The following is a 27,566-nucleotide window of genomic DNA, read 5'->3' as shown; positions in this document are numbered from 1 at the left end:
TGGCGATTCTCAGACCGTGTGTACAAGGGCTTACTCGGCTCTGGCATAAGAGAAGTGCTTATGCACTTCTCTTTCACTGTGCCGGCAGGGAGATCAATGTGTCAGGGTCATATATCTGTAGACACACATACATGTGTTTTTGAGCTCTTTAAGGTGCACACCTTAACGCAATAGGCTGTGCATACCTATGTAAAGGGATAACAAATTCTTACTTTTTTCTGGCTTACATTACGTCACCCGTCATTTTTTTCACATGAGGGGCCCTTGTTAAAGGGGATTTCCAGATTCCGATAAGCCCCCCACCCGCAGACCCAGACAACCACAGCCCAGGATTTTGGAGAAGAGCCCCCCTGCCCCAAAGCACCCACCCCCCACCCCATGTTGAGGGCATGCAGCCTGGTATGATTCAGGAGAGGAGGTGGGCGCTCTTTCCTCCCCCCTCCTTCCTGACCTGCCAGGCTGCATGCTCGCATAAGGGTCTAGTATGGATTTTGGGGGGGGGGGGGGCACGCCGTTTTTTTTATTTTAGCGTGAGGTTCCCATTAAAATCCATACCAGACCTTCGGGTCTGGTATTCTTTATCTTTACATTCATCTGTCAGTGGGGAAGCCCACTGACAGATGATGACTCATGGTTGTTAAGGACGCGGGCGGCCGACTTCCAGGCCCGCTGATTAACAGCCAGCTTTTTCTTCACACAGAATTCTAATCAGTTGATTGTTCCGAATTCTAATCGCTCTGAAACGTTGGAATTCGTTAGAAAACAAATAAACAAAGCTTTACGGGATTCAACTAAACGTGTTGCTATTCGTTACTATATCATGTATACGAATCTCCTAATAACCCAAAAAATTTGTACAAATTCATATTTGGACCAAAACAAATTACACATGTCTACCAGGCAACTAGCAATTTCAAAAAGAGGCCAATTAGGGAAGTCTACATATTACATTTATGATAGATTTACTTTAAATAAACTGTCACTTAATAAAAAGAAAGATTTTAGAAGGAATGCCAGGTTGTCTCCCTGGAATCTGTGACTACATGAAAGTGCTGGTGCCTGTAGATTCTCATGCTTTATGATTATGGGGTCAGTTCACTAAAGGTTACCGCATGCGATATGAAGGTCACAAGACAAATGTTTCAAAAATATTGCATTAGATAATAAAAGTAAATTCATCAAAGTAAAATATTGAATTTGAGATAAATACCGCAAAAAAAATAATGTGAGATAAATCATTAAAGTCAATTCACTAAAAAACACACAGATATATTATTTATCACCTAGTGTTTTCTGGCTGTATTTTAGAAATGTACAAAATAGCAATTAGAGGAACTCTGCACTGGTCAGGAAATTAAAAGTATACAATGTATCAGTATGAAAAAGTTCTCCTCCGAGCTCAGAAATTAAAGCTCAGAGGGAGATTGTTTTTATGAATAAAAGCACCCTGGAATGTTTTCATAGCTTCACACTATGTGTTCCTTCTGGTGCAGTGTTAGCCTGCAAAAAAAATTGCAAAAAAAAGGCAAAAATAATGCAAAATGTTAGCGCAAAATATAGCAAAACATAAATATTTTACGCATTCTGTAAATAACACATTTGTTAAGTGAATTTACTACTTTTGAGATAAATACCATATTGGTTAGTTTTAATTTAAAAATGCAATATTTATCTCTTAGTGAATTGACCCACCCGAGTCACTCTACCCTTGTATTGACATAATATTATTATTTTTTTTTGCTTAACCTTTGGTTGGAAAGAAACATCAAGGGGCAGCCTATAACCTCCCTCTGACATTTCCTCCCTTGGTCTGGCCCTGTGTGGCTTTTTCAGTTATCTATACACTGTGGGTACTTGTAGAAATGGATAAATGCCGCTGGATCCCTAAAATTCTTCACATTCCCACTTAATGGTTTGGAGGAGGCATTGTATAAAAGTCTACGAATAACAAATCTATATTCGATAAAAGGTCAGACAAAAACAGTGTAATCGGCCAGCACATTTTAGGTTAAGCCTTTCATCAACGCTTATTGTTGTGGTTGAGCCAGAAGAAAATAATTGTCTGCCCCTGCAGTGGATGGAAAGTCCGGGTGAAACTCTAATAAAATGTGTTGTGTATTTCTAAAGCAGCTTGTGGGCACACTTTCAGCAGCTGGTATTCGCAGCCTGTGGGCATTCTGCACTGGGCTGACGATATGCACGGGTGCCCACTTTGTTGTTTTTTTGGCTCTTTTATTTCTCACTTTTTTCCAGTATATAACCAGAAACCAGACCTTATGCATCATGCATTATAGTGGCATCAGAAGTATTTCTAGATATCATGAAGTGAGCTATTTGATCCTCATTGAACAATGTGCTCATTCCTAATTATAAGTGAAATGCATTAAACTAAAAAGGTCAGATAACTTTAGTTTGTTTTGTAACCTTATTGTGGATGCTTTTTTTCAGGATTTAGAGGAACAATTAGAAGAAGAAGAGGCAGCTCGACAGAAACTGCAACTGGAAAAAGTAACAACTGAATCAAAGCTGAAAAAGATGGAAGAAGATATTCTTCTATTAGAAGACCAGAATGCTAAACTCTCCAAGGTATAATACCCATGTTTATAAGAAGTGGGGGGATATGAGACTGTCTCTGAAATCCATAGATGACCAGGTGGCTGGACACCCAAAATCACGGCTCAAGTATGGTTCCCACAAGAAGTACAATAGGGCGGCGCAGTGGTATAGTGGTTAGCACTCTCACCTAGCAGTAAGAAGGGTCGCTGGTTCGAATCCCAACCACGACACTACCTGCCTGGAGTTTGCATGTTCTCCCTGTGCCTGTGTGGGTTTCCTCCGGGTACTCCGGTTTCCTCCCACACTCCAAAGACATGCTGGTAGGTTAATTGGCTTCTGTCCAAAATTGTCCCTAATATATGAATGGGGACCTTGGATTGTGGGCTCCTTGAGGGTAGGGAGCAATGTGAGTGTGCAATGTACAGGGATGTGGGCAGTTGTAGACACTCACTCAGGTGGAACTGGATGGACTGGTGTCTTTATTCAACCTTACTAACTATGTAACTATGTACAATAAATTGTACTTAAAGCGGTTGTAAATGTTATTTTTTTTAAATTAAAATAACATTGTTTACTTTCTCCATGCTGTGGTATTGAACAGCCCCAAACCTACTCTACTGGGGTCTCCTGACAGTTCTCCAAGCTCCTCCACTTCTATGTGTGCCCTCATAGCAAGCCATTTGCTCCCCAGCTGGGCTGTGTGCATCCATAGGCATGCACAGCCCAGCCCCACCCCATGATTCCTCCTCACATAATTTGATTGACAGTAGCAGGAGCCTGTGGCACTTTCGGCTGCCTCTGTGTCCTGGGAAGAGAGAAGCCAGCACTGTTGCAGGCACAGCGCCGGATCAGGATAGTTTCGCAGTTAAGTATATAGAGAGGTGAGGTGGTAACACTACTACTGGGACATTTGCAGGGAATGCATTTGGATAAAAAAAATTACCTGCCCTTAGAATCATTTTAACATTACTAGAGGCTGCCTGCAGCGTTGAGTAAAGGTGTAAGTATTGGGAAGATGCATTTGAAATGTATTGGGAAGATACATATCAAGATGGTTACAATATTTTTTTTTTAAAGCAATGATGAAATCCTATTTATTTTTACAGGTTTGACATACATAGATGTAAATGGTTGTCTTTTAGAACATGCAGTAAATTCCATAATGTTTTAGGCATTCTTGTATTTTAATGAAAGGTGAAATGAGTAGTAAATCTGTGCTATTGCATACTTAGATACAAATAATGCATTTGCTAGGGCATCAGGTCTAAAGTCTTGCCCTAGCCAATGTCATAAAATAAATGTAAACAGGACATGGCTACTTATTTGTGGAACGCAGCATGTCATGCAAATCACACCTTCACGATTGTAAATGTTACAGGAGAGAAAGTTGTTAGAAGATCGTATTGCTGATTTTACCAGTAATATGGCTGAAGAAGAGGAGAAAGTAAAGAGTCTGAGCAAACTTCGCAACAAATATGAGGCTGTCATTGCAGATATGGAAGGTAGGAAAGCAATATTACTCTATGTGTACTTTCTAAAAGCCAGCTGGATCCATGCTGTTTAATATTTCTTTATTATTCATTTTCTGGAAAATTTAATTTTATGAAGAGAGTTTAAACATTTCAGTTAGATATTTCACATTTAACTTCTGCCCAACATAGCTGTACATGCTCATTGTTTCCAAACTTCCATTCTGCTCTGTTTGAGTGCTTAGAACGAAGAAGGATGCCTGGTACTATAATGTATAGTGAGCACGTTGCTCTAAGAGATTTTCTGTTAGAGTGATAACTATGAATGCATTTCTATATGATCTCTCAAACACCAAGAATAGCTGTTAGGACCCGTGGAGTGTTTAAATTATTGAGGAAAAGTTCACCTTTCTAAAAAAAAAAAAAAGTATAAAATCTTTTTGTAGGTAAAGAAAATGTGCATTTATTCTTTAAGGAGCCTGCAAAGCATTTTACCTGTGATAGGCAGATCACAGATGCAATCTCAGGCTCCTGCAGACTGTCTGTGTAGCTTTCTGCCGGTACCACCAATACCGGCAGGCAGTTACTAAATGAGGAAGCATTATTGAGCTACCTTGTGTGCTCAGCAGCACAGTGGGTAGTTCATTAAGGACGGCAAGCCGTCAGCCACAAGGGATGTCAGTACTTGTAGTTCATTTATTCACAGAACTCTGTTAATGAATGAAGCGGCCATGTGGGCAGAGATTTGTTTTCAAATTGTGACAGCGGGAGTGGCGAGAAGATCCCCAGCCCACTGTCACAATTGGAAGGGGGATCAGGGAGAGCCTGCAGGAGCAAGAACACATTCCATCCTAAAAATAGGTGGAACATGTTCCCAAAAGTGAACTTATCCTTTAATTAATCATGTAAGAGTAGCTATTCCTTATTTTGCAGTAGATCATATCCTTTATTGTCTATTACAAAGCTTTTCTTACCTCTTAAATGTTTTCTTCAATGATGGTCTAGAAATTCCATATTTGGCGAACATTGGTTGTCACCCACTCTAAACCCAACATTAATTGATCATCTGTAGCTCTTCTAGGATCAGCCCTCTTTTGTATTAAAGTATTAAAGCGGAGGTCCACCCTAAAGTGGACCTTCCGCTCATTGGAACCCTCACCCCCTCCGGCGCCACAATTGGCACCTTTCAGGGGGGAGGGGGGTGCAGGTACCTGTACAGTACAGGTATCTGCACCCACTTCTGGCATAGATTCTGCAGAAGGTATGCCCCTTTCCGCAGAATCTACGCCCCTTTCCAAAGGTCCCCCGCTGCCTGCTGGGAAACACACGGATCCCAGAGACAGCGGGGACCATCCTTATTGCGCATGCGCGACTCACGCATGCGCAGTAGGGAACCGGGAAATGAAGCCAAAAGGCTCCACTTCCTGATTCCCATACCCAAGATGGCGGCGGCAGCACCCGAGAGACAATCGAGAGATCGGCTTTGGGTGCCGACATCGCGGGCGCGCTCTGCGGGTAAGTGTCATTATTTTAAAAGTCAGCAGCTGCAGTATTTGTAGCTGCTGGCTTTAAAAAAAAAAAAAAAAACGTCAGACTCCCGCTTTAAGTACGAATATGGGAACTTTTTTTAACCATCATACATCCTTTGTCAACTCTGAACACTCAGGTGTAAACAAAATGGTTTCAGCCCCCTGAACGTTATCAGCACGAGAGCATATGAAGCTCTCAGTGAGTTAAGCAAGCCATAGACGGTGCAAATTTATTTTCTGTAACCACAGATTGCAGGAAAAGTCAGTGAGAGAAGTCAGTGATTATTATTAATGGCTATAGCAGCCACTAGCGATAATCACAAGTGAATCCGGCAGGCTGGTTGTACCCAAGTTGATTGATCTATTAGTTTGGTACATTCAGCCTGCCCATAAATGGTTTAAATCTCGGCCGGTTCCTGCTCACTGACTGAATTTCTAACCATCTATGGCCAGCCTTACTGGAAGCACTGCTATAGGGAGCATTTGATTTTTTTAACAGCAAAATATCATTACTTAAACAGTTATAAAAAAACAATTATGATGTAATTTTCATAACCTTTTAGATCGTCTCAAGAAGGAAGAAAAAGGCAGACAAGAGATGGAGAAATTAAAAAGGAAACTTGATGGGGAAACATCAGACTTATCAGATCAGATTCTAGAGCTTCAGCAACAGATTGAGGAGCTGAAACAGCAACTGGCGCGGAAGGAAGAAGAGCTCCAGGCGGCTCTTGCTAGGTATATTTGGGAAGGCGGATGTTGTAGAAGTGGCCATGTAGCCTATGAATGGCAGTAAGCCCTTGGTGGCTCATCCCTTGGGTGTACATAATATGTATTTCAATTTTGTTTAATATTAGAGTTGAAGAGGAAGCAGCACAGAAGAACAATCTGCTGAAACAGCTTCGGGAAATACAGTCTCAACTCTCGGAATTACAAGAAGACTTAGAGTCTGAAAAGGCTGCAAGAGCAAAGGCAGAGAAACAACGCCGGGACCTTGGGGAAGAGCTGGAGGCACTGAAGTCTGAGCTTGAAGACACATTAGATTCTACAGCTGCACAGCAAGAACTTAGGTGAGCATTAGCACAATTCTCTGATCATAATATCTATACAAACTTATAGATTTTTTGGGGGTTTAAATACAGCATCATCATCATGCTTTGAGCTTAGTGTTTGATCCTGGCAATTGCCCTGTGATATTATTAAAATCTCTGTGTTTGTGCAGTATTAAAACCTGAAATACAACACAACCTAACCTCTTGGGACTACCAGTTACAGGTAAATGGCAAGGAAGTGTACACTAGGAGGATGAATTTTTAATGCAGAGCTTCATTCACCAATGAATCCAGAAAAAAGTAGAACTCTCTAGCCTCCGCCTTCACAGTATTGTACTCAGTGCTAATTACATGTGTTCTTTAAAAATAAGAACTCCAGGCAATAGCTAAAACATCAATTTTTGTCCCTTTATTTTTATTGCTAGTGGAGGGGGGGCTGCAGTGCTCTTGTAGGCTTGTAGATATAACTTTTGAAATGTCAGAGGTGGCCAATGGAAGGACCAAGTACTGGGTGCCCAGAAAAATAAATCAGATGTTTATGTACCCATTGTGACTGGAGCCTTTGTTGGAAGCATGTTGATTTTCAACCTTTGTGGTTTGTTTAGGGCAAAACGTGAACTAGAAGTAACAGATCTTAAAAAGGCAATTGAAGACGAGACCAAAGTCCATGAGTCTCAGATTTTGGAAATAAGACAGCGACACACACAGGCATTGGAAGATCTCTCAGAACAACTGGAACAATCACGCAGGGTATGTGTGCAAACTTGAAATAACAGTTTTTAACTACAGTTGTCTGATTTTTGATCATATAGTAGAGAAACATTCTATTACCATTTTACAAATGATTCATGCTTTGTGGACGGTTTTGAGTCCTGCTGGGCACACAATAGGCCAATTTTTCAAGGTACCAAGCCAAAAGGCTCTGTGCAAATGTAACAATTTTGGGGGTGGCAAGGGCATAGTTGGGCACAGCCACCTATGTCAATCTAGCCTTATAATTTTATTTGTTAAATCTAATATCCTATTTATGTGGGACTGGATATACTGTACATACATGAACACCGTGTCCTATACTGAATATACATAAGTGTTTTTAGAATAATGGAGTTTAAATGGTGCTTAATGGCGCTTTACTATACAACTTATTCATACAAAAAAGGATACATAAAAGAATCATAGCATTTGTGGTATAGACACGTTACACTTAAAATATTACACCTGTAAGTAATTCTGCACAGCAGTATATGTAGCTTCCTTACAGCGCAAAATCCGTCTAGTATCCCACCATTCATAGTTGAGTATGTCTATTAAGACGCACTATTAATCTATACATTTAAAATACTGTGTACATTTAACCTTAAATTTAAACTTGTTTTAATATTGGTGGGATATCATAGAAGGAGCTGCTGTATTTTTGTCTTGGTGCATTTCATGGGTTGTGACCCACTTCTTCAGGATGGGGAGGAGACACAAGTATGCTGTGGCAAAAAAAAAAAAACGAATTTGAGTACAAATGGAATTATATGTACAACCAACATTTTGTTCATCTTCGTTACCAGTGTATAATTATGGCATAACATTAATCACAGCATTCACATGTGGAGGTCTGCATATGGACAAGTTCATACTGACTATTACCCAAAGGCAAGCACAGGGGCACCTCTAGCTAGAGCCAAGAGCAAAAGCAAGGACTTACTCAAATATGTCCACAATCCCCCCCCCCCCAAAAAAAGGGGGGGGGGGCAAGGGGCATATGAAAAAGGGAAAGAAACGAGGAAAAAGGGGGGCAGAGATTGGGAATATGTGTGAGAACCATAATATTCCTCTACTGCATAGTCTTTGTGAAATTAACATACATTTATTCATTTGCATCTTTGCGGCCACAATTTTAACCTTAATATGATCATGTTTTTTAGACAAATAGGTGATATAATTTCCTTCAGATTTTGATTTACTATACCTAGAATGAGAACACAGTTAAATACCCCTAGGTTCTAGTAGGTAACCTGAGCTCCATCCCCCTACCATTTACTTCAAGTGGTACTGAATCTTTCTGCTGGTCCTGTAGGGTGAGTATCTAACATGTAAAACAAAACCATGGATAACCATGTCTCCATATTTTATAATCATGCTATCTGCTGTTGATGCTCATTGTAAGAGTATACAATCTTAAATTATGGGTTGGAGGGACCAAGATAACAGCAAGATAATAGCGAGAGAAACATATTAAAACATATTGATTTGTTTTATTTTTTGTGTAAAAGGCCAACATGGCTTAATATGAACCAGTAAATGTATACTTGTCAAATGGTATTATTAATACAGTTAGTCACCAGATATGTTACCGTTTGTATGTTGTGTTTTTTTGCAGTTCAAGGTGAACCTAGAGAAGGTAAAGCAGACCCTAGAGAGTGAGAATTCTGACCTGGTAAAAGAAGTCAAGAATCTTCATGCAGTGAAACAGGATTCTGAACAGAAGAGGAAAAAATTAGAAGCACAGGTGTCTGATCTTCAGATCCGAGTGTCTGACAGTGAGAAGATCAAGGCTGAACTGGCAGAAAAGCTGCATAGAGTACAGGTAAATATGACTTGTATATACAATGTGACCTACTAATTCTAAGGGTATGAATACACTTTCAAATTGGTTAATCTTTTATTGTTTGTGATATTACATGAATCTTTATGTACAGTATTTATATCCCTATTAAGCCTTAGAGAGGTTCTTCACTTCATACTGAAATAGACCCCTGAGGGGTTCCTTCATATAGTAACATGGTGGTCTGTCCACACTTCCTCTTGTACAGCTATTATTTGATTTTTTTTTTATTTAATTATCTTGATTGCTCATGCAGATGCTGATGGCTAGTAAGGCCCCTTTCACACTTGTGCAACTTGTCCTGCGACTTGGGACTGCAAAGTCACTGCAAAGTCACATGACAAGTCGTACCCCATTTTTTTCAATGAGTACCATTCATACCTGTGCTTTTTCAAGTTGCAGTAACTTCAGAGTAGTCCCTGCACTACTTTGGTCTGACTTTGATGCAACTTGAGGTCCATAGACCTCAAGATTACACAGGCCTTGCTTCAAGTCACTGCAAAATCACGAGACTTTCAAGTCGTACAAGTGGGAAAGGAGCCTAAGGCTCCTTTCCCACTTGTGCGACTTGTCATGCAACTTTGGAGAATCAGCGTTGCATGACAAGTCATTCCCCATGTTTTCCAATGATAACCATTCATTTATGTGTGACTTAAAATTGCAATGACTTCATATTAGTTCATGCACTACTTTGGTCCGACTTTCATGCAACGTGAGGGCTATAGACTTAAATGTTAACCCTCAAAAGTAAAATTTGTGTCTGAATGTTTTGCAATGCAACAGTAATGCAATAGTTGTCCATTATCACTGGTCAAAGCCAAAGTCGTATCTAAGTTGCACCCATTCAAAGGTGCACCAAAGTTGCACTCCAAAGTCAGTGCAACTTTGGAGTCGTACAAGTGTGAATAGAGTCTAACTCTCCTTATCCAGCATTTTAGCTTCCCTACATAGATTCACACAGGAAAGCTCTATTTTGAGTCCATTCATTCCATATTTTAACTGAAGCCTGATACAGGGGGAGTGTTTTCTGGCTCCTAAAGTGCATTGGCTTTCTTTGATGTATAAACTAATAAACTAATTTGGATTCTTTTATCATTTGGTGAGCACTCCTTCCATTGATGCATGCTCTTTTTTGGACTATGTTCGGTGCCCACAAGAGGGTAGCCCTGTCTGTTACGAGCAGCCTAACCTGAGCTCTCCGAATGTTATGTCTTTGTATGAACTCATGTCAAAATCCCAGTGCTTTTGGATGCTTTATTTCATTGAATTATTTGAATGTTAAATATATAATGGCATTCTTAAAATGAGCCTTTCCTTCGCCAAGGCTTACAGAAGCCTTTCCCAACTTGATCATTTCTGAGCAGAACGGGATTGGGCCTAATCTGATCACTAAGAACGACCTTCATCTTTCTCTGTGTAGAGACTTTAATCTCCACGAGTGCTGTTACTAGGATGTGGCTACTTTTACCCAAAGGTCACTCGCAACCTTGACAGATGTAGGTCACACCAATATTTCCATCATACATTGTGTTTTTGCACATTATGTCATAAAAATACTACATTAAAGGGCTCTCCAATTTTTCCTCTTTTCCTTTTCTCTGGCGGATTCTTCCAAATGTCCCTTTTTTTTTCAGATTTCCTAACTCTGAGCATTACAATCTAGCATAAACTCTAGATAGCCAGCTATTCCCTCATTGGATGTCACCATCTCGCCACTCACATAGCACAAAGAAGTGAGGCCAGGTTGTCAATGTATCACATGACTGTCCCTTTTTGGCACAGTCATCTGACACTGTTCTTGGTATGCAGAAGCAAACTCGGAAAAGAAAAAAACCTCTAAGATTACATATTAGTCTCAGTTTTATTTAGTCTGGTTGCGGGAACATTAGGGAACAGATAAGTGAGTTCTAGGGCAATAGTTTGATTTAAAGTTTTACCATATCTTCAGTGTAATTTGGCAAGCTTTCATTTCTTGTGAAACAAGTAATATGTGCGCAAGCCAGAAGTATCAAGTCAGCCATTGATAATGGAAGCACATAAGCTTTGAAGTCAAACACCATGGTATCAAAATAGAAAAAGAGGTATTTCCCATGCCTCTCCAAAAGAGGAGACTATGGGAGATGGGGATTTTAGAGTGCCCAGAAACAATAAGTCAATATAACAAAAACATATAAATATATTTATATGTTTTTACTATATTGACTTATTGTAAAATACCTCTTTTTCCACATTGACTTTATTTTGGGGATTGTGCCAGAATGTTTGAACAAGCTCCCCCACTAAATACTCATCCTGGTAACAATATAAGTAATACTAAATCACTTCAACATTTTATTTTCCAAATATATTTGTATTCTTCTCTGTGCTAACAACTTTGTATTGTCACATTCAGCTGGACTAGTTCTGTAATGTAAAATATATCTTCTACAGTTCTTATAAATGCCAGAAACATACCCCAACATTTATAGCCACACGGGTAACCTATTTACCTGAATCCAACCACCATAGAATATTTTAAGGCAGATTCTGTTTGTCCCAGAAAGTCTGTCATCATCATGGACAGTCAACATTTGCCTTGACACACTCCACAATTGTTGGATTTAGGGTACTGAGTTAGCTGTGTGGCTGTAAATTCGGGGATCTCCAGCATCTTAGAGGGAATGCCTGTCCCTTTAATATGTTTACATTAGAATGCCTGTCCCTTTAATAAGTTTACATTACAGTTACAAATTTTCAGTTTGAGTAATCACTGTTAAAGTGTTAGGCAGTGCATGTGTATGAATGCATTTGTTTTATATTCACCATGCTGAATAGTGAAGCTCAGTGTGTTATGTCCCTTTCCACAGGCTGAACTAGATGGTGTATCTGGTACACTGGGATCAACAGAAAGCAGATCTATTAAACTAACCAAGGACCTAACAGCAGTGCAGTCACAGCTGCAAGATGCCCAGGTATGTTACTCTTTCTTTTTATCTTTATTGTTTTCTTTACCATTATGTTTTTTTTATTTACTGTATTAGGCCTAGTTGACATGGGTTACTTAAGCATATGCCTGTGGGAAGACCATTTTTGCCCGCACAAAATTAAATTTCGTGTTCTGTGCATCTGCATGCTGGCAGTCCCATTCATGCCAATTAGGACACATTGGCTGCCCGGATACAGCCACTGCTCATAATTTGACATCTCTGTGGAGGTGGATGCAAGGCCCTCAAAACTCGCACTGTCTGCATTCGGGGACACGCACCACCATGCATGCAGATGTCAAATTGGGAGCACCTACTCTGCCTGTGCAGCCGCTGTCCCCCAGTTGATATGAATGGAACTGCCTGCACATGGAGACATGGAGCATCTGTGCATCCCATGCAGGCAAACAAGGCCCTTGCATGGGAATTGATGTAAGAACACCTGCGTGAATGAGGCTTTACACACAATGTTTTATTATTTCTTAAATTATTCTGTTTATTTTAAATAACTTTGCAGGAGTTGCTACAAGAGGAAACCCGACAGAAGCTAAATTTCAGCTCCAGGGTAAAACAGTTGGAAGAGGAGAAAAATAACCTATTGGAGAATTTAGAGGAAGAGGAATCTGCAAAGGCTCAGCTCAGTCGTCAGATTCAGGTTCTCCAGCAACAGGTATAAATCAAATCAGCAGCCACAGATATATGTCCTTGGAATCTTAGAATGAAACAAATGGCCATTTTAACTTTATCTGGCTAATATTTGAGGTTACATTAAAAAAAATATAGTTCTGAATAGTCACACACAGATACAAAGCCAGAAAATGTGATTAGCGATATTTACCACATCTTTTGTGTATTTGATCACGGTCTACCAACCTAATGTTGACTATAGTGCCATGTAACATTTGGTGGGCATGGATTTTACATTTTTACAGATATGCAATGGATTGGTTTAGTAATATTAATTACAATGTGAATTTACAAATAATAATTTCTATTAAAGATGCATACTGCAAAGCTGTTGGAATAGCCAGCCATTTGTCCCATAAAACGTATTATGATTTACCCTCAGCTTGTTGAGTCAAAGAAGAAGATGGAGGATCATGGAGGTGCTGTGGAGGGTCTGGAAGACGCCAAGAAGAAACTGGCAAAGGAGTTAGAGCTTATGCACCAACGTTTCGATGAGAAGCACCAACTCAATGACAAGCTGGAAAAGACTAAAAACCGCTTGCAGCAAGAGCTGGATGACCTCATGGTTGATTTGGATCATCAACGGCAAATTGTTTCAAACCTGGAAAAGAAACAGAAGAAATTTGATCAGGTAATTGCAAATAATGTAATAATAAAAACTGACATGTAATAAATGACAATACACATAAAACATAAAGCTGCTAGCAGATAAAGTGTAGGTACCTGCACATACCTGCAGCCACTTAAATTGCTTTCTGCATGCTCCTAGGCTGGGTTAATTCTATACCAGCAATGTACTGCCACTTCCTTGTTTTGACAGTATTTGAATGCCTCCTTACACCTCCTTCACATTTCTATTGGCCAGTATGGATGTCTGTCATTGTGATGGACCAATATACATGTGGGGGAAGCAAGAAAATGGACAAGCTCCAACAATACCCAGATGCAACAAACCTGTACTTGTGCAGTAATCAATTAAAGTATCTAAAACTGATCTCAAATACAAGCTGAATGCACCCGAAAGCACACTGCATTCACTCATCTACACAAGTTCCCTTTTTCTATATACAATTGTTTATTTGAAAAATGCTTTTACATTTACAGAGGTAACATGGGGGGAAAAGATCTACACAAGTTCTAAATTGGGCAACTTTAATTTTATGTATAGCTGCTCTGCAAACCATGAAGAAATAATCCTTTCCCTTTCTCTAAATCTTAGAGAAACATTTATAAGACAGTGAAATAATTTAGAGCATGTAAATCACATCACTGGGATAGTAGTTGGCTAATACATTTTTTAACACTATTGATACATTTTTCCTCTAGATGCTAGCAGAAGAGAAGAACATATCAGCACGCTATGCTGATGAGCGAGATAGGACAGAGGCAGAGGCTCGTGAAAAGGAAACAAAGGTCTTGTCTCTGAGTCGAGCCTTAGAAGAAGCCCTTGATCTAAAAGATGAACTGGACAGACAAAACAAGTTGCTACGGGCAGAGATGAATGACATTGTCAGCTCCAAGGATGACGTTGGCAAAAATGTAAAAATTATTTATTAATCGTCTAAAGTATTTATTAATTGCAATTAAGAAATATGTGCTTGGTAGCATGAATGTAGTTTTTAACACTTTGCATGTACTCTTGTAGGTCCATGAATTGGAACGGGCCAAGCGAGCTTTAGAGCAACAAGTCCAGGACATGAAGACTCAAATAGAAGAACTAGAGGATGAGCTGCAAGCCATTGAAGATGGAAAACTCCGTCTGGAGGTCAACATGCAAGCAATGAAAGCTCAGTTTGACAGAGATATCCAAAACCGCGATGACTCCAATGATGAAAAGAAGAAACTTCTGATCAAGCAGGTAATTTGAAAACCTCTAAAAGTAGTAATCATTATTATGGCTCTATGTTAACTTAGTTACTTAATATTTGAGTTCTGTAACAAATAGTACTTAAAGTCTAAGTGCAGCCAAAACAGAGAGAGAACCTCTGTCAAGGTGTGGGGCACTAGACTTCTTAAAGCAGTATAAGTTCTCTGTAAGGTCTAAAGGGATATTAAAGTTTTTTTTATTACCTAAAATGAAAGAAGATGTTATATTTACCTGCTCTATGCAAGGATATTGCACAGAGCACCCCTTTACCTCTTCTTTTGGTGTCCTCCGCTAGTGCTGTCAGCTTCTCCTCTTCTCTGTCTGCAACCATAGCAAACTATTGGCTATTTGCTTCCGGGCCGGACTGTGTGTCCATAGACATACATAGTGTGGCTTGGCCCTGCCCCCTGCTCTCTGCTCACAGCCAAGCCTGTGAGAGATGGGAGAAGAGCGACTGCAGACAGGACAGCACTAGATCGAGAATGGACTCAGGTGAGAGTTTGGGGGGGGGGGGGGGGGCTACTATTAAAAGGTATTTTTTTACATTAATGCAGAGAACGCATTGAAGTAAAAAATATTTTTGCCTTTAAAACCACTTTAAGCAATGCAGAAGAAATGATTCTCCTTAGGCGGGTCTTTGCTATCTGTAACTACCTTGGGCATATTTTATGTTATTTTATTTTTTTATGCCTACAACAGGGCAAAAAATAAAGGAGTCAGCGCTTACTGGGACAGGACCGTACATTCAGCAATAACAAACACACAAAGAATCTAACTCTCCCCACTTTACTAATAAAAAGTTTGCTGCTGTCTCTGTGCCTGTTTGAGAGATTTCATATCATTTGTTTTCCCTCTGCACCCAATATTGGAATAGTTAGTGAAAATAGCTCTTCCAAACAGATACATGCAGCAATAAAAACATGACAGAGATTCTAGTCTTTCCCTACTTTATCCAAAACAGAAATGTTTTGGTTGTAGTTAGTTCATTTGTAATTTTAGGTAACAATAACCACTGTATGTGTGTTCCTGGCTGCTGGAGTCCATTAGGGATACACAGGTCTTGACCATCATCCAGTCTTGCTAACATACCAAGGATCAGGTGATGGTTATGATTTGTAGGGACTCCTTTAAAGTGGTTGTAAACCCTTTCAACCAACTTTGACCTACAGGTAAGCCTAGATTAAGGCTTACCTGTAGGTCCAAGAAATATCTCCTAAACCTACACGGTTTAGGAGATATTTGCTGAAAGACGGGCACCGCTGTCTACGGCGCATGCACCGTAGACAGCGGCGCGCAGGTGCACTGAGTGCACCGCAGTCAACGGTAATATGCCGCGAGTGGCGGCTCCCGTGCGCATGCGCAGGAGTGACATCATCGCGGCTTCACCGAATGACAGCGGCGGAGCAGCTAGACCCACCGAGAAGATGGATGCTTCGGACTACAGGGGACAGCGGTGACTTCGCTGGCTCCTGTGTCAGGTAAGTGACACGTAATGGACTACTATGCGATGCATAGTAGTCCATTATGCTTTACCTTTGCAGGGAATCAAAGAGGAAGTAAACTCATCAGGGTTTACTTCCTCTTTAAAACCTCAGCAGATTACCCTGATGAACAAAATTTATGGTAGTTTCTGTTGGCTGAACTGAACTTTGTTGCCACATACCTGTAAATAAAGCACCAGGATTATTTGATCAAGACAGGCGTTGGAATGCTAAAGAAGCTTTAGAAATATGAATTTGTAGTAATGTAATGTATTGTCAACATCCATCTTTAGGGATCCCAGAACAAAGACGTGCTTTCTTTTTGCAGAATAGTATATTATTTATTGAAGTCCAGAATAATGTCATGCTCACTATTTATATCACATCATGTAAAGTGTAATTAATTCAGGCTCTAATTCTATTTTAGGTGCGTGATCTGGAGTTGGAACTGGATGAAGAACGAAAGCAGAAAGTCCAAATTCTTGCTGGCAAGAAAAAAATGGAAATGGACCTTCAGGAAATGGAAAATCAAATTGATGGAGCTAACAAAGGCCGGGAAGAGGCAGTTAAACAACTGAAAAAACTACAGGTAATACTGATAAACTTTAATTTGGTTGATGGTTTCGTAAAACTGTTAAAAGGTTGCTCATCTGATCGGTTTGGCTCTGACCATAGAGAAGATATAGTACAGGTTTGTATGCTTTGTAGCAACAATGTCTTGGTGTATTGTACTTCGAAGCATCTCCAACCATGGCGCACAAATTTTGCCATCTGACACCCCACTAGCTTATTAGGCTTTAAGTGTCTAGCCTAAACATTTTTTTTTCTTTACTTTCAGATAGAGTGGGAAGGGTAGAACCCCTGTCCAGTTTTTACTATAATCTGGGGCTCCAAGAGATTTAGGGCCTTTGCTGACTGACTTTCGACTTGAGTCAATGGCATCAGTTTGATACAATTCTCAAATCATTCACAATTCATTAACAAGTTCATTTGTACCCGCAGTTGACCTCCTTCTTACCTTCATTTGGCCTGCTTCAAGTAGGTTTTGTATTCTCTTTGACTTGGATGGGAATGCAAAACCTACTTGAAGTGAATAAAACCCATCGATGTAGACCTTTACCCTCACTGTCCTGCTGACAATAATTTACAAGCCAGGAAGAAAAGTCCCTAATTTACTTTATTATTATTTTATAATTACCCAGAAATGCCATCTGTGCTCTTTTTTTCATGTCAGCCATGGCTTGGCTCTGGACTTTTATTCATACATTGTCTAACTAAAAAGAAGTACATTAATGGATATTTAACAAAAGTAAGAAAACGTTCAACAGAAATATTAGTGATCCTATTGATTTATACTATAGGAATACAGAAAGGAGCAGTAGACCAAAATTGGATAAAAGAAGATGATTTAATTGTTGATACAATTTTTTTTATAAAAACGGCCCACATTTCTGGGGCAACACCACTTCCCCTTCATCAGGGTTCAACACTGGATAAAACCTGCTTGGACTCAGAAACCAGTGACAGTTCACAGGTCTATATTAGAAACCGGATTGAACTCTTTAGTAGAGTATTAGTATTAAAGCGTATTGTATGGATTTGAGCCACCATTTTTAGACTTGGATTGTTGTACTAATTAAATATTTGAAATCACATTTCTAATGGAGAATAATTTGTGTTACAGTTTCAACTGAAAGAAGTTTGGCGGGAAGTGGAAGAGACTCGCACATCTCGAGAGGAAATGTTCATCCAGTCTAGAGAAAATGAGAAGAAACTAAAGAATTTAGAAACCGAACTCCTGCAGCTACAAGAGGTTTGTCATGGCCAGGGGTAGGACAGCATCTTTTACAGTTAGGATTGCTTGGCCTATATCATGCATAGAAAATAGCATGTTTGTTAGATTAACCCCATTGTGCCCAAAGGTTAGTGAAGCCTAGAAGCCCAGGTTACATTTAGCAGTATCGGCATGCGTCAGGTAACTTGACAATAATTTTATGACTAAGTGTTGCACATTATTTTAAGGGCACATAAAGTTTTTATTTTTACACTGTTTAAAGAAAAACGATTTTTTTAGGCTGATAACTGCATACAAACGTAAAAGTTCAATTTTTTAAATTATGTTTTACATTTATTTTGATATTTTTTTTAATACTATAATCTAATTTCAGCATTAAACCTATGACACTGCAGGTGAACACCGCAGCCTGAAAGTGGCAGTTTTTTGCATCCTAAAAGCTTTCATTTTTTCATTGAAACCAGTGAAGCCATGTTATAGTTGACATATTGAACACATGATCAGGAACCTTAGTGAACAGCCCGTGGTCCCCACTGACACCATGGTGCCAGTGGGTACATGGGCTGTCAGTGACAGCGAACACTTTGTGCAGCTGGTGGCTGTCAAAGAGTGAACACTATGGAGCATCAGGGACTTTTATGCAGATATGGTGGGTGGCACAGGTTTAAAGGAACGTGTGTGTGCTTAATGCATACAATAGTGGTTCTACTTGCCCCATTCATTATCTTATTAGGACTATAGAAACTTTGTATGAATATGCTTAATGTTCCAAACTGAAGTTAAAATCACTTGCATCATTACAGGAATTGGCAGCTGCAGAAAGAGCAAAAAGACAAGCTCAGCAAGAAAGAGACGATCTGGCTGATGAGCTGGCGAATGGTGTTAGTGGCAAGTACGTATCTGATTTTCCAAATATAATATATAAACCATGAAAGGTAATCAGTTTCCATCTTTATCAACTGTCTGCTATAAGCTGATAACTGGTTGCTATGGGCTACTGTGCTTTGCACATAGTCATTGAACTATGCATCTAAATTAAAGGGATATTAAAGCTTTGGATTTTTTTTTACAATAAAATAATAAACATGTTATACTTCCCTGCTCTGTGCAGTGGTTTTCCAATCATCCTCTTCTCGGGTTCCCTGCTGGCGCTCATGACCCCTCCCCCCTGCCGAGTGCCCCGAGAACAAGCAGCTTGCTATCTGGGCACCCGAACAGGCATACTCCCGAGCTTACTGCTCTGCTTGTCCATTCATTCCAGTCTGGTTTCTCGTCAATTGCTCACTGGCTGTGATTGACAGCAGTGGGAGCCAATGAGGAGGGAGAGTCCCTGGAGAGCCAAGGCTCTGGTGCACAGCGCTGGAGGAAGATCCGACTCAGGTAAGTATTAGGGGTCACTGGGGAGCTGCATAGAGAATGTTTTTTACCTTAGAATGCATGAAAGTAAACAACCTTGAGCCTTTAGAACCACTTTAAAAGTTTGATGTTGTATAATACTGCCAAGGGAGATTCCACATGTTTTTTCAGTGGCAACAAGCATTTCTGCAGTAAAGTTATTAAGAAAACTCAGGAGATTTCTTATTACTTTGTCCCTTGCCCTTGGGGGAGGTTTGGTAGAGTTGGTTGATATACTTAACTTTCTTCTGGCTTTCATAGTATCAGGGGTGATACCATCATCCTTTTAATGAGATCCTAGGGAATTCTTGGGGAGTCGGCGGAAAAATCCCATCGGTAGTTTGAATGGTAGAGGTGCCCAAAATGGTTATTCAAGGATGGGCATAAGTCGTCTGCTTTAGTAAAACATCCCATTAGTTTAATTCACTGAATAAATAAAGTCATGGAATGTTTTATTAAAGTAGACAACTCATACCTATCCTTTGAATAACCATTTTTGGTGCCTCTGCCAATCAAACTACCAATGGGCTTTTTTACACTGACTCCTCTTACCAATTCGTTCACCCCCCTGAGAACCCCACAGAGCACCTAGGAGGCATAGAAAGTGTCCACACTGACCATACATGGAGACAGGCTTTCTCCACATACAGTTGTAAGTCCCATTTGACCCTTCTCCCTTCTAGCTTGGAAGCATTCTTTCCTTGTTTCTGAATGAACCTACTATGCTATAAGGTCTCTCCTGCCTCCCTCTCGTTTTCGGTGGACACTATGGGCTTGATTTACTAAAACTGGAGAGTGCAACATCTGGGGCAGCTGTGCATGGTTGGCAATCGCTTCTAACTTTAGCTTGTTCAAATAAGCTTTGACAAAAACCCTGGAAGCTGATTGGTTTCTATGCAGAGCTACACTCTCCTGTTTTAGTAAATCAAGCCCTTTGCCAAAGACCCCTTCAGCTTCTCAAGATCCTTTGGTTCACGATCTACCACCACACCCTAGACCCTATATAGAAAATGCTGAGTACCGTAATTCAAATCTTACAAGATGACAGTACAGCACAGTGCAGTAGCAATTTGTCGTAAGATGTAGACTACTTGGCAGTACTCATGATCTCGCCTTAAGGAAGATGATGTCACTCTTGCCTAGCACCACAGACAGAAGCCGGTTAAAGGTAAAGGTAAGCCTATTCATTTTTTTTCTCCCATAGGTGTTTTTTTGTTTTTGTTTTTTGTGCCACTTTGAGATTGGGGAGGGCAGCCAAACTAAATAAGCTGACCTTACAATGTTGTGCTAAGCCCGATTTAAAGTTCAATAGTATAACTTTGACCAGATAATTTTGGAAGAATCAAGTGAGAAATTTGTGAAGGTTTTAAAAAGTAATGCTAAATTTACAATATTGCAATGAATATTACTTATATGAGAGATACGGTGACAAGCAGTTTTATGTAAAGTAATTTGGGCACTGTGGTTTTATCACTGTAGGTCTGCTCTCCTGGATGAAAAACGGGCCCTGGAGGCAAGAATTGCTCAGCTGGAGGAGGAGCTTGATGAAGAGCAGAGTAATATGGAGCTGCTTAATGACAGATATAGGAAATACACCTTGCAGGTAAAAATACATTACTGTATCAGTACACATGACATTTGAACCACAAGCACCAACATACAATACCTGTATTTGGTATTGATTGTGTCTGGAAGCATGTAATCCATAATATTATTGCTGCAGTCCTATTTAAGCTAGAATAGATAAAAGATGGACACTAAAAATAATAAATTGAACTGAAAAAATTAAATAGTTTTTTTTTATTTCTTCATAATAGCAAAACGAATAAAGTTCAGTAAAGTTAAAAATATTGGAAGCAACACAAGGTTTTACATTTGAGGGAATGGGTTAAAGAACTTAAAGAAAACTGCTTTATATACAGCAGCTATTCCAGAAGCTGCCTTTAAAAAAAAAATGGACCTTCAGGCATTGTTTGTAAACACTGTTCAGATGTGAGATATAGATGCAAAGTAACATTGTTACTTTTTTTTTACTATGTTTCATTCATCTGCAGAACAAAGGGATGTGCTTCACGGCATCTGCGATATCCACTTTGGATAGCCAGGTGCCAGTGCCTATTTTAATGATGGCCTGGATGGCCATGTTGACTGACGTATACTTGAGAGAAAATTCCTTGGAAGGGCTCAGGGAGTTCAAACTAGGGATATGTGAGAAATGAGGCGCAGACAAGTCGTAAATTAAGCAGATTTTATTTGTGAACTTGCCCTTGACAAGCCCAATAGGGCTGGCTCTCCAAAACTGGAAAGGTGACTGTGAGAAGGGGCCGATGATGAACCCTTTATCTAACTCAGTCTGTAAGAGGGTGTCTGTGGCCTGAGCATCGATGGCCACTGACTGTAGGTTCTTGCATTTGTGAGTGGAGAGAGGTAAGGTGATGAAGCCGGTGTGGAATCCTGCCGTGAAGCTGTGTAGCAGGAATACTGCCAGTGAAGGGGTGGGGTGTGCAGGGAGGTAGAAGTTCAGCCACAGTACATCCAACCGGCTTAGCCAGGATTTGTTAAACTGCTTCAGACGACAATTGGAATTTGAGTGAGCATTGTGGCATGAAGTACAGACGTGCGGTAGGCAGAAGGAACACCCGCCTTGGTTGAAGTTGTTGCATATCAACGCGCCCCCCACTGAAAAGACTGTTCTGTCCAACTTGTCTACCTGTTTCTGTTGTGATGGGCCTTACGGGCCCTGGTTGAAGCCAGAGGTGGAAGGGAAATTGACGGGGCGACTTGTGGCTGCCTCTGAGCACCAATTTGCTGTGTGGGCGGAAGATTGGAAAATTGCACAGAGTGGGTAACGAAGACCAGCAAAGTGGCGACAGAATAGTTCCCAGTTTCTGTTGTGGCAGAACTATGTAGAGTGAAAATTTTGAAAAATCAGAAGAGTGCGAGGTGACCGAGGTGGGCCAGGAGGTGATTGGCCGAACAACTGATAGCTCAGGTGCCTGTTTGTGGCGAGCACAAACCTAAAGACCAGAACCCCAGGGTGTACTGGGGCGAGAAGATGAAGTCTGGTACGGCCTACGTAGGAATGTTGGCCTGCCAACACTTGCACTGCTAGCAAGCCTACTGTTAAGTGACCTTGTCTACGAGGTGAAGGGTGTCCTTTGAAAATACAGTGTCATGTATAGACATGTGACAGAACCTTACGCCCGAAGAGTATGTCCAATGATGTATGTGAAGTAACGTTAAAGTACACGGGTGCTGCAGAGTGATGTGATGGAGAGACCCTTAAACTACGCACCTGACTGACACTCTAGTAGTGAAGTCCTGGTTAGGATCGAACTTGGTCGACCAGAAATACCTGTAGTAGGTGTGACATATGTATTGCAAGAGATTTTATTTTTATTTATTTTTTTATTTTTTCAATTCCCCCTTTTGTGCCCTTTGTGTGCGACTGGCCCTGGTGAAGATGCAATGATTGCATTTTTTATTATTTTTTTAATCTGGGAAATAACGTCCAAATTGCTACAGGATGGCACTTGAACTCGGCTGACCTGAGGGAGAAAGACAGAGGAAAATAATGAGTGGCTCGTATGAATGCGACTGGAGACGAGTGGCCATGCCACTAAAATGAAGGGTGGCTGTGTGAGTGCCACTGAGTGTGCTTGCAGCGATTTGCAAGAAGTTATGTTGAGATGCGTGCTTGCAGCGTTTGCAAGGAGTTTTAGGCTGAGAAGCATGTTTGTGGCGTAGTGAATGGGTAACTGCTGAGATGCGAGTATTTGCAGCGATTGCAAGGAGTGTACAGGCCAGTTTGTAGCAAATGCAATGGGTATATGCTAATATACGAGTTTTGCAGCGATTGCTGATGTGTATTCTTACAAGGATTGCAATAAAGGTAACCTACTGATAGGTGAAAAGAAAAGGATGGATTAAATAGTAGGTGTAGGAACGAACTGTGAAAAATGGCATATGTAACGAATCATAGATTCATGATAGGGAGTGATAGGGAGTGAGTGTTGAATACTCGTGATGTGAACCGCTGTGCCACCAATGCGACTAGGTTCGGTTAGGAGTGTGATGCATGTAGCTGCTGACGCGATTTGAATCGGTCAGAACAATCATATAAATAACGAATCGTTGGGTATGGTACGAATCGCTGCAAATCGGTACATGGGATGCGAGTGATGTGAACCTCTGTGTCTCTGGCGCGACTAGGTTCAGTTTGGAGTGTGGTGCATGTGGCTGCTGACACAATCCAAATCAGTCCCACACCCTTTCAATTCCTGAGCCACCTTATTGGTCTTTTAATGTCATGGGCAGCCTAATTAAGCAAACGCGTGAGGTGGTGGGACAGGGCAGGGCTAAGGCCGGCCATAAACGGAGGGAATATCTCTCTGTCAACCACAGTGTTTACATGGGAATCCCTTCTGCACAGCCATTGTGTTCTCCCAGTGTGGGGCGGGATCGATTGAAGCCGTCCCTTACTTGGAAAAGTGAGTATTGCTTGTGGCTATAATAGCTGATATCAATAAATCTGTCAGGCTGATTGTACCCAAGTTCATTGATCAACTTGGGTATGTTTAGCCTTCCCATACATAGTTCGAAACTTTGCTAGTTCCTGCTGAACCGGCCAAGATTCAAACCTACGGACGGCTCAAGCTCATTATTTAGGAATGACTATGATTTGTACGTAACTTCAGCTGCTTATATCTCTACATCTGTTTCTCATTCTGACATGTAGTTGCATACTGTAAAATCACAGGGGAATACCTGAAACACTTCCCTCTTTGATGATTGAAACATATCACTCTACATATGATAACCTCATTTGATATGCTTTTAGCAGGACATAAATGATATGGCTCTAAAATTATACAAAAAGGTAAAACTGATATGACAATGTAAAATGTAGAAGATTTTTTCAGCTGACATTACCAAGGAAAGGTATACATGACAGCAGCTATGTTCTATTTAAGCTTTTAGTCAGACTGTATGAATAATAATGAGAATTTTGTAAGTTTTTGGGATTCAGTTCCTCTGTGGTTTGTTTTATGGTTGTCAGTGTAGAAGTGTGAATGAGCCCTAAGTGCTAAGCTGCACGGGTGATTTTAGTCCGCTTAATATGATAAGATTAACCTTTTTTTAAATTTGCAACATAATGCAACCTAATTTGCAACATAATGATTTCACTGTCTTACAAAAGTGGTTTTTATTTTAACATAAGCTTAATCCCATGTTAATAGATGATTAAAAATGTAATGCAGTTTATTCCTAATTCAGTACGGCACATTACGTGCTGTTAAAGTAGAGGTTTTCTATTGTTATTTATTTAAGCCCACGACAGAGGGCGTCTAAAGAATTCTTTTTAGTGGCCGTAATGCTATCTGATGCTTCCAACAGGTGGAGACAATCACTACAGAACTGGCTGCAGAAAGGAGCTTCTCCCAGAAGGCTGAAAATGCCAGGCAGCAAATGGAAAGACAGAACAAGGAGCTTAAAGTGAAATTAAATGAGATGGATTCCACCGTAAGGTCAAAATACAAGATTACCATTGCTTCCCTGGAGGCCAAGATTGCTCAGCTGGAAGAACAAATGGAACAGGAATCAAAGTGAGTGTAGACAGTATTCAGAAAGTGTTCAGAAAGGGCAACATCCGAAAATGTTGATATGCAGTCACTGATTCTGAGTCCTTGTTCAATTGTCTTTAATTAATGTAAAAAAGAATGTAAAGGGAAACTTTAGAACCCATCAAATTCATTGATTAATAGCTTGAAACTGAAACTAGACTGCTGAATCTCTGGGTGTTATAAGTTAGAGCACATCCTTGTACCATGCACAGGGATATTCCAGCATAGAACCCAATGATGAGCATTACTCTGCTTGTTAATGTGATTGTAAACGCAAAGAAAGATTACTGCCAGCCCCTCTGTTCTATCAAGCTATACTACACTGTCTACATGTTTGGATAAAATAGTTTGTTTCTGGTCAGTCACGTGACCTCCGGCCGCTCTCTTCCCCCAATCAAAGGGCTTCTGACATCAGCCAAGGCGGTCATGTGACCACTGTGCTGTCCACTCAGCCCCTCCCACTGTAGCCCTTAGATCGGAGAGGAGAGCATTTGGAGGTCATGTGACTGGCCAGAAACAAATTGAAATAAGGTATTTGGAGGCATAATTTTATACATGCATGTATACAGTGTAGTCTGGCTTGATGGAATAGAGGGCCTGGCAGTAATCTTACTTGAACTTTTCTGCCAGCTACTAATAGCGGTAGGAGGGGAGGGTAAGAGAAGAGATCGGCTCACACACACAGGAGCTGATGGGTTGGGAGAGAGGATAGCAGCAGGATGACAGAGGCACGTAACCTTTTTTTTTTGCATATAAAATAAGCCTTTGGTAGAGATATGTGAACCAAAAGCAATAAGAGCCACATGAAACCTCTTGCTTTAGTCACCCTTGAGTATTTTTTTTTTTCTTAAAGTGTTTGTTAAAGTACAATTTTTTTTTCTATAGTTAACTCTTATATATCACAGTAAGCTCCCCAGTGCATGTCATTTATAAAAATATGCTGTATAATGGATTACTTCAAAACGCTCAGCTGACTGCATGCTGGTCTCCTCTCCCGATGAGATGGCTGCAGGGGGAGTTGCTGGGAAACTCCTGCTGACGTCAGTCAAGAAGAGGAGAGGAGGGGAGGAGACCAGCGGGCAGTCACATGAGCGCCAAACAGTGCTCTGAAGTAAGCTATTATACCGCATATTTTTATAAATGACATGCACTGCGGAGCTTACTGTGATATATCAGAGGGAACTATAGAAAATATAATCAGTTTTTTAGAGCAGGTGGGGAGGGTCAGGGAGCTGAGACTCAGAGAGGGGAGGGGGGAGAGGACAGAGGAAGACACAGAGACACAGTGGAGCAGGCTGCAGATGACGGAGACATGTACGCTGACTCCGGTGTCAGGGCTCAGCAACCCTGATACATGGGGATCAGTGCAGAGAGGGGAAGGTAGAAACTGGCAGGATCAGCCAAATATTTCAGGTGTTATACTAGGCCAAATGACACGGCACAAGCACTGTGCTGTATAACATTCTTTAAAGGAACAGGCTTAGTTCAAGTTCCAGGGTTAGTTCAAGTGCCAGGGTTAGTGTTTGGGTCAAGATCAGGGTCAGTATTTTTTTAGACAGGGTTTTGTTTTTAAATTGGTGTTAGTGCCAGTGTGTTTTAGGTAGTAGAAAAAGAAAAAGAAAAATGTGCACTATTGTTTCTGGGCCATACTACAGGTACAAACAACAAATAACATACACATATGTGCTATTGCTGCGATCGTCAGAAGCAGTATGATTGACTTTAGGTTGCTCTTTGTTGGTAGGTTATGGTAGCAGCAAGAAATATGCAGCTAAGTGCAAAAGAAACTATTTTTTATTTACTATTTTTGGACAGTTTTCCTTTAATAATAATAAAAAAAATAAAAATCAGAAGATGTCCATTACTATTTCCCACCAAATGAAAGCCCAATTTGTCCTGAAAAAAACAAGGTACAGTCCACCTGGATGCACAAAGTAGTTGTGATGATATGTACAGTTTTACTGACACATGTCAAAGCTGCAAAATTGGGCTTGGACATTAAGATGTGTTTTACCCTTAGGTGCGAAGGTTAATTTGCCAAGCACGAGTTGAGCACAACATATTTCCATTTTAAGTTATTAAAAAATAGTAATACAGAACAGCAACAACAGAATGCAAACCTTGATCCAAGCACTTGCACTGATCATACTTCTAAAGTTATTCCCCCTGTCTTAGCTTGTAAGGGTTTGGGATCAGTGAGACACTGATAGTACAATGACAGCCTGATGTACACAACACTCTTGTACTGTTTGCGATGTTTCCATGGTAGGAGAATTTCCTAGAAGGAGGATTGCATTGGGAGCCCTTGTTTTTGTAATCTGTGACTTTTTACCTGTCCTTCCTACCAGGGAGCGAGTGGTGGCCAACAAGCTGGTTCGACGTGCTGAGAAGAGGCTGAAGGAGGTGCTTGTACAAGTAGAGGAAGAGAGAAGAAATGCTGACCAGTTTAAAGAGCAGGTACGTTTTCCATAGTTCTCTCTAGGACTGTTGGTTGAGTTTTGACTGGAGGGGCTTAACAGTATGGTAAAGTGAGTTCAGTGATAATGACATCATTA

At 40.5% G+C, this 27,566-nt stretch overlaps 1 protein-coding gene across 7 annotated transcripts in view; it reads left to right on the top strand.

Annotated features, from left to right (window-relative positions):
- LOC143934056 (myosin-10-like) overlaps positions 1-27,566 on the top strand; it is a 297,595-nt gene that overhangs the window by 253,640 nt on the left and 16,389 nt on the right. For all 7 annotated transcript variants that reach the window (XM_077457325.1, XM_077457329.1, XM_077457326.1 and 4 more), the window contains 17 exons: positions 2,449-2,586; positions 3,935-4,058; positions 6,118-6,289; positions 6,409-6,621; positions 7,209-7,353; positions 8,975-9,181; positions 12,046-12,150; positions 12,680-12,832; positions 13,232-13,480; positions 14,176-14,388; positions 14,495-14,707; positions 16,625-16,786; positions 17,882-18,010; positions 18,796-18,884; positions 20,867-20,990; positions 24,785-24,993; positions 27,360-27,468. In XM_077457325.1, coding sequence (XP_077313451.1) covers positions 2,449-2,586; positions 3,935-4,058; positions 6,118-6,289; positions 6,409-6,621; positions 7,209-7,353; positions 8,975-9,181; positions 12,046-12,150; positions 12,680-12,832; positions 13,232-13,480; positions 14,176-14,388; positions 14,495-14,707; positions 16,625-16,786; positions 17,882-18,010; positions 18,796-18,884; positions 20,867-20,990; positions 24,785-24,993; positions 27,360-27,468 — 2,754 coding nt within the window. The remainder of the gene's footprint in view (positions 1-2,448; positions 2,587-3,934; positions 4,059-6,117; positions 6,290-6,408; positions 6,622-7,208; positions 7,354-8,974; positions 9,182-12,045; positions 12,151-12,679; positions 12,833-13,231; positions 13,481-14,175; positions 14,389-14,494; positions 14,708-16,624; positions 16,787-17,881; positions 18,011-18,795; positions 18,885-20,866; positions 20,991-24,784; positions 24,994-27,359; positions 27,469-27,566) is intronic.

Source organism: Lithobates pipiens, unplaced genomic scaffold (assembly GCF_037356315.1).
Source record: "Lithobates pipiens isolate NorthernLeopardFrog02 unplaced genomic scaffold, aLitPip1_a1.2 Scaffold_27, whole genome shotgun sequence".
NCBI classification, from domain to species: domain Eukaryota; kingdom Metazoa; phylum Chordata; class Amphibia; order Anura; family Ranidae; genus Lithobates; species Lithobates pipiens.
The sequence above is the reverse complement of the archived record's forward strand: the minus strand, read 5'-3'. Positions and strand labels throughout refer to the sequence as shown.